This window comes from Bison bison, unplaced genomic scaffold, assembly GCF_000754665.1.
Source record: "Bison bison bison isolate TAMUID 2011002044 unplaced genomic scaffold, Bison_UMD1.0 scf7180017864196, whole genome shotgun sequence".
Lineage (NCBI taxonomy): Eukaryota > Metazoa > Chordata > Mammalia > Artiodactyla > Bovidae > Bison > Bison bison.
Window position 1 is genome coordinate 68,201 of NW_011494768.1, and position 7,709 is coordinate 75,909.

The 7,709-nt window shown below is 39.6% G+C and overlaps 1 protein-coding gene across 1 annotated transcript in view; it reads right to left on the bottom strand.

The window, feature by feature from the left end:
- Positions 1-7,709, bottom strand: part of MACROD2 (MACRO domain containing 2) — a 2,254,506-nt gene that overhangs the window by 39,195 nt on the left and 2,207,602 nt on the right. The window contains exon 12 of the mRNA XM_010844154.1: positions 6,542-6,619. Coding sequence (XP_010842456.1) covers positions 6,542-6,619 — 78 coding nt within the window. The remainder of the gene's footprint in view (positions 1-6,541; positions 6,620-7,709) is intronic.

Below are 7,709 nucleotides of genomic sequence, written 5' to 3' on the forward strand. Positions count from 1 at the left end.
TTAGTGAAGAAGGCATATCAAAAGCTAAGACAGGCTAAAAGCTAGGTGTCTCACACCAAGCAGTTAGCTAAGTTGTGAAGGCAAAAGAAAAGTTCTTGAAGGGAATTCAGTGTTTCTCCAGTAAACACATGAATGAATTAAAAAAAAAAAGTAGATTATTGCCAATATGGAGAAAGTCTGGGGGGTCTGGATAGAAGATCAAACCAGCCACAACATTCTCTTAAGTCAGAGCCTAACCCAGGGCAGTGCTCCGATTGTCTTCCGTTCCATGAAGGCTGAGAGAGGTGAGGAAACTGCAGAAGAAAGGTTTGAAAGTAGCAGAGACTGGTTTATGAGGTTTAAGGAAAGAATCCACCTCCATAACAAAAGAACAAGGTGAAGCAGCAAGTGCTGATGTAGAAGCTGCATCAGGTTGACCAGAAGGTCTAGCTAAGATGTTTATGAAGGTGGCTACAGTAAATAATAGCTTTTCAGTGTCGACAAAACAGCCTTCTATTGGAAGAAGATGCCATTTAGGACTCTCACAGCTAGAGAGGAGAAGTCAGGGCCTGGCTTCAAGGCTTCAAAGGACAACCTGACTCTCTCGTTTGGGGCTAATGCAGATGGTGAAGCCAATGCTCATTTGTCATTTTGAAAATCCTAGGATGCTTAAAAATTAGGCTTAATCTACTCTGCCTGTGCTCTATATATGGAAAAACAAAGCCTAGATGACAGAGTGTATCTGTTCACAACAAGCTTTACTGAAAATTTCAGACCCATTGTTGAGACCTACTGCTCAGAAAAAAGATTCTTTTCAAAATATTACTGCTCATTGACAATGCATTTGGTCACCCAAGTGTGCTGATGGAGATGTACAGTGAGATTAATATTGTTTTCACACCTGCTAACACAATATCCCTTCTGCAACTCATGGATCAAGGAATAATTTCAGCTTTCAAGTCCTATTATTTAAGAAATATATTGCATAAGGTTACAGTTGCCATAGATAGTGATCTCTCTGATGGATCTGGGCAAGATAAATCGAAAACCTGGGAAGGATTTGCCATTTGAAAAGCCATTAGGAAGCATTCATGATTCATGGGAAGTGGTCAAAATATCAACATTAACGAATTTGGAAGAAGTTGATTCCAATACTCATGGATGACTTAGAGGGTTTCGAGATTTCAGGGGAGGAAGTAACTGTAGATGTGGTAGAAAGAGCAAGAGAACTAGAATTACAAGTGGAGCCTGAAGATGTGGCCAAATTGCTGCAACTCAAGGATAAAATCTTAGCAGATGAGCAGTTCTTATGGATGAGCCAAGAAAGTAACTTCTTGAGATGGAATCAAATTCTGGTGAAGATGCTGCAAAGATTGTTGACATGACAGCAAAGTGTTTAGAATATTACACAAACTTACTCGAGAAAGCAACGACAGGGTTGGTGAGGATTGAGTCCAATTTTGAAAGAAGTTCTGCTGTGGGTAAAATGGTATCAAACAGCACTGCACGCTACGGCGAAATTGTCCATGGAAGGAAGAGTCAATGATGTGGAAAAATTCACTGTTGTCTTATTTTAAGAAATTACCACAGCCGCTCCAGCCTTCAGCAAGCACCACTCTAATCAGTCAGCAGCCTCGGCATCAAGGCTCACATCAAGGTGAGACCCTCCACCAGCACAAAGGTCATGATTCATCAAAGACTCAGATGACAGCTAGCAGTTTTTAGCAATAAAGTAGTTTTTAGTTAAGGTATATGTACTGCTCTTTTTTTAGACCTGGCGTTATTGCACAATTAATAGACAACAGTAGAGTGTAAACCCAACTTTCACATGCATTGGGAAGCCAAAAAATTCATGTGACTGGCTTTATTGTCATATTCCCTTCTTGTGGTGGTCTGGAACACAACCCACAATATCTCAGAGGTATGCCTGTACAAACATCCTTGAAAAAACTGGCCAAAACAAAGGCATTCAAGCTCTCTGCTCATAAAACATGCAGAAACACAAGAAGTGCAAGGGGATTTGTCTTCCAATACTTCTTTTCATGCCCGGTAATTTTGTTGATTACTCTGTTGGATGTGAAGTATGTTTCTAGTTTTACAGATGTTCTTGAGTTTCATTTGAGGATAAGTTAAGTTATTTACAAACAGTTTGATCCTTTCAAGTCTTGTTTTGAAGCTGGCTTGCACAGGACAAGAGCAGTATTTGGAGTATTGCTAGTTTTGCTCCACTACTGAGGCGAGCCCCTTCTGAGCCCCCCATGCATTCTTAGGTTTTCCAGTCTGGCTAGTGGGAACAGGCACCCTTCTCACCCCTGTGGAAGCCCCAGATATCAGGACCTCAAGTCCTTTCGTGTGGTTTCCCAAGTCTCTTGCACATGTGCAGATCAATACCCCTCTGAAGACTTGAAGGATTCCCTCTGCAGGTCTCTGCGCTTCCCGGGTGGCACTAGTGGTAAAGAACCCACCTGCCAATGCAGGAGACATACGAGATGCTGGTTCAGGAAGATCCCTTGGAGGAAGGCATAGACGGAGGAGGCTGGTAGACTACAGTCCATAGGGTCACACAGGGTCAGACATGGCTGAAGCGACCTAGCACGCATACACTCTATAGGTCTCGAGAGTGTTCCCTGTGTGGAGCTCTCCTTTCTTCAGGACTCCACCTGGCCAATGCTAGATGCTTGGCTTTCCATCACTCTCAGCTCTTTCCTCAACTCAGGAAGTCTGCTGGGCTGGGCACTGTGGCCTGCAAATTCTCTCCAGTCATGGGGCTTACCTCATTTTTAACTCTCAGGCATCACTGAGATTTACCAAATTTTAATATGAATCGGTGCTCCTATTTTCCATGACAATGGAAAAATATTACCATACTTTAATTTATCTCATTCCAGTAAATGCCATTATTGCAATGCATTTTGACTCTAAGTCTATCTTAACTTCCACAATACACTATTCTTATTATAATCATCATTGATTTGTATCATCACTGTTCGTTTAGACTTATCCAATAACTACCATCTGCCTTGCTTATAATTCCTTCTGTCATCTAATAATTCCTTTTGTCATCAATATCCTTCTACCTGAAGAACACCAGAATTTTCTGGTGATGCACATTTCCTTGCTTGCTCAGAAATGTTAATTAATCTTTTTTTTTTTTGTAATAGTTATTTGGCTGTGCCAGGTCTTAGTTGCTGGCACGTGAGGTCTTTAGTTGTGGCACGTGTGATCTAGTTCCCTGGCCAGGGATCGAACCCAGGCTTGCTGCATTGGGAGCACGGAGTTTTAACCATCGGACCACCAGGGAAGTCCAAACCTTTATCCCTGAAACATACATTTTTCTCTGGGCTTAGAGTTCTTGGGTGGCAGTGACTCTTTTGTATTGTCTTTTTATTTCCATTGTGTCTTCTGAAAAGTCAGCTATTGGTCCAGTTGTTTGATGACTGCTTCTGGATGTTCTGTTTATCCCTGGCTTTCAGCAATTTTTCTATGATGGTTTGGGAATTATTCTGCTTGGAGTTCAAAGGACTTTTGGAACACGTGACTTGATATCCCTTCTCGTTGTAGGAAATTTCTCACCAAAATTTCTTCAGATATTTTTTCTGTCCAATTCCTTCTCTCCTTTCTGTCCAGGATTCCAATTATATGCACATTAGACTTTGTCATTGTATCCTGCACATCTTTCCCCTTTCTTTAGTTTGCCATTCTTTCTCTCCTGTCTTTTAGTTCAGATATATTCTTCTGACCTAACTTCTAGTTCACAAATTCGGGAATACTGGAGTGGGTTGCCATTTCCTTCTCCAAGGGATCTTCCTGACCCAGGAATCGAGCCTGGGTCTCATGCACTGCAGGCAGATTCTTTATGAACTGAGCTACGAGGGAAGCCCTCATTTGCATCTAATAAGTCATAAACCTGTTCACTGAATTCTTCATTTTAGAGTGGCATCTTTTACTTCTAGACTTTTTCTTTTTCTCTTTTGAATTTTCAGTTCTCAGCTAAACTTTTCAATCTTGTCTTGTCAGTGGAGGAACTGGTTTGCATGGTCTCTGTGTTTTATACTTTGGGTTTATAACATGAATATTTTCAGCCCAAGTGGGTTTCCTGCTCTTGACTGTTTGTTTTACATGTTACCTTGTTTCTTTATTTTTTTTCTGGCTATTTTCTGGCATTTACAATGCTCTTTCTTTCTTGCATCTAGTAAATAATTTACATTTGCTTTTCTCAGGTACCTAGATGGACTGGTAATCTGGGTTGATCTCAATTTAATTTGGGGATTGAGATCATTTAAAGCTGAGCAGCAATCTCTCAGAAGGCTGATCTATATCTGTTTCATCTTTCCTGCAGAGATATACATCTTTGGGGTTTCAACCCAAAATATCACATTACCAGGGCCCTTTTGAGCAGTGAGACTTAAGATGCCTTTTGCAGAATCAGCAAATTCAGTAAGGTAAAAATAGTTTCAAATTCTATCTATGTTCATGTATCTATCTATCTATATAAAGATGTGTGTGTGTGTGTGTGTGTGCGTAGTCCAGGTTGTCCAGTCAGAGTAATGGTCTATAGTATTGAGTCTCTCATTGCTGAAAGAAAAACTGTCTCCTTTTTCTTTCTCATTAAAAAAAATACTATAATTTTCAGAGGTAAAAGCAATCATTTAAGTAAGCTCTTTTGATACTAATTTTGAAACAATTATTCCAACATTTTCATACATTTAAATGAGTCTCTTATCACATAGTCCTTTCCAACTGTGCCTTTCTCAGTCTTGAATGTTTCCTTTCTTTCTGTATTTATTGTTTTTGCACAGGCCTTTTGTTAGTTTCCTCAGAAAGGACACTTTGGGTAGCATGTTTTCTTAATCTTTCTATTCCTGAGAAAATATTACTCTTGACTTCATGCATGAGTAATAACTTCACTAAATATAGATGCAGTGTCCATTAGAGCTCTGGAAATGTTACTCCATTTTTCTGGTTTTTTTTTGAAAATGCAGAGTTGTGGAAGAAGTCTAAGGCTAATTTGATTTTGGTGATTTTAGTTATAAATGGATTTTGAATTTCCAAGATGCTTTAAAAGCCTTCCTTTGTTATTTATTTTTTTTTCAATTAAACAATTAATTTTAATTTAATTTTTTTGAGCAGATTTATTTATTTATTTATTTTTCATTTCACTTTTATTTTTTTTTAATTTTATTTTATTTTTAAACTTTACAAATTGTACTTCCTTTGTTATTGATCTTCAGAAAGTCCATGAGGATTTGTAGGTTTCTGTTCTCATATGAGTTTTCATTACCTTTGTCTATAAATACAACTTGTACTCTTGTGCTTTGGGTGGAGGAACTGGTTTGCATTAGGAAAACATTTTTTTTCTTTTTTTTTTTTTTAAAGATGGCTTCATTTCTGTTTGTTCTATTATCTTTTCTTGGTATTCCAAGGAGATGAAAATTTAATCTCTTGGATCTACTGTCTCCATGTTTCACATGTATTCTCACTGGTATCATATTTTCTTTTCAGCAGTTGCAAATCCAATGCCTATAGACCTCAATCAGGTAACAAAAATAAATGAAGCTAGCCTGGTACAAAATTAGTGAGTAGCAAGGACTGTGGAGAGCAAACACCCCTTCTAAACGTGGCAGCTAACAATCAGGAGGAGAAGGGGATGACAGAGGATGAGATGGTTGGATAGCATCACTGACTTGATGGACATGAGTTTGAAGAAGCTCTGGAAGTTGTTGATGGGCAGGGAAGCCTGGAGTGCTGCAGTCCATGGGGTTGCAAAGAGTTGAACATGACTAAGCAACTGACCTGACTGACTGACTGACTGACCAATCACCTGATATCTAGCACTAATAAAATAAGTTGACACTTGAGCAACACAAGTTTGAACTGTGCAGTCCACATATAGGTAACTTTTTTTTCAACAAATAGGTACTATGCTATGATGCTGTGCTAAGTCGCTTCAGTCGTGTCTGACTCTGTGCGACCCCATAGATGTCAGCCCACCAGGTTCCCCCATCCCTGGGATTATCCAGGCAAGAACACTGGAGTGGGTTGCCATTTCCTTCTCCAAGGCAGAAAAATGAAAAGAGAAAGTGAAGCCGCTCAGTCGTGTCTGACTGTTTGCAACCCCATGGACTGCAGCCCACCAGGCTCCCCCGTCCCTGGGATTCTCCAGGCAAGAATACTGCAGTGGGTTGCCATTTCCGTCTCCAATGCATGAAGTGAAAAGTGAAAGTGAAGTCACTCAGTTGTGTCTGACTCTTAGCGACCCCATGGACTGCAGCCTACCAGGCTCCTCCACCCATGGGATTTTCCAGGCAAGAGTACTGGAGTGGGGTGCCATTGCCTTCTCCGATATGTACTATAGTACAACACAATCTGTGGTTGGTTGAATCATTGGATATGGAACTACAGATACAGACGGCTGACTATAAAGTTGTTCACCAATTTTTGACTGTGTGGAGGGTAGGCATCCCTAAATCTCAGAGTTGTTCAAGATTCCAGAGAAACTAAAATATGGATTTTATAAAATGTAATATTCCTTAGCAGAAAACAAACAAGTCCCACAACTTACCACTGGGATGCTCTTGGTCACACACAGGATGATCTGTTGCTTCACTGTCTTTTGTTATATTGTCATCCTCTGCAGAATCTGACATAACAAACAAATAAAATCTTTAGTCAGTGTTTTTAACCAGGAAATACAGCAGCCTCCAGAACTCAAAGAACAGATATGTGTTTGGGGAAAAAATTTATTATTTAAAAAATATCATTAAAATGCTTAAATATCTTCATCAATAAATAAGCTTTTCTTAAAGTACTACATATGATGTCTTCACAAAGTTTACAAAGTAAAAACTGTAAGGATTCAGCTGGAACATCTTTTTTTACAACAAAGAAGAAAATATAAGCAGGCTTTATGCATCAGTGAAAGTCTTAGGAGAATTGTACAGAATGATATGAAAGGAAGCAAAATAGAGAAGATTAAAGGAATATAATTTTAATGTCCTTAATGCTTCCATTATTGTCGTTGTGCATATATGGGAGCCTTGAGTCCTTGAAAAGGCCAGATGCAGAGCTTTGAAATCCAGTGGTAATCAAAATCACCTTCCTCAGGAACTATACCAGTAGAACAATGGCAAAGGGGGAGCACAGACCTTCTGTTCTGTGCAACTTCACCCTGTTCCTTGTGTAGCATATTTAAACGTGGGATCAGTATAGGTTCACTTTTTTTTCTAAAATCATATGATGTGCTTTACAGGAAATAATGTGGCTATAAGGATTCCAGTGACTTACAGACTCTTGCAAAGCTAGAAACGGTCCCCTGTTGGATATTTGAGACTTCTCTGGAGGCTCTTCAAAAATCACCGGTAAGAGCATGTGAGTAGATTAGTAGAATGACAGAAAATAAATCTTTCATTCATTCCACAAATATTCATTAAGCGCCAACTCTACGTCAGACATGGTTCTTGATACTGGGGAGTCAACAGTGAACAAAACAACAAATCTCTGCCCTCAAAGAGGTTACAGTCTAGTGTATGTTTTTCTCGTGGTTCAGTTCAGTTCAGTTCAATTGCTCAGTCGTGTCTGATTCTTTGTGACCTCATGGGCTGCAGCACTCCAGGCCTCCCTGTCCATCACCAACTCCCAGAGTTTACTCAAACTCATTTCCATTGAGTTGGTGATGCCATCCAGCCATCTCATCCTCTGTCGTCCCCTTCTCCTCCTGCCTTTAATCTTTC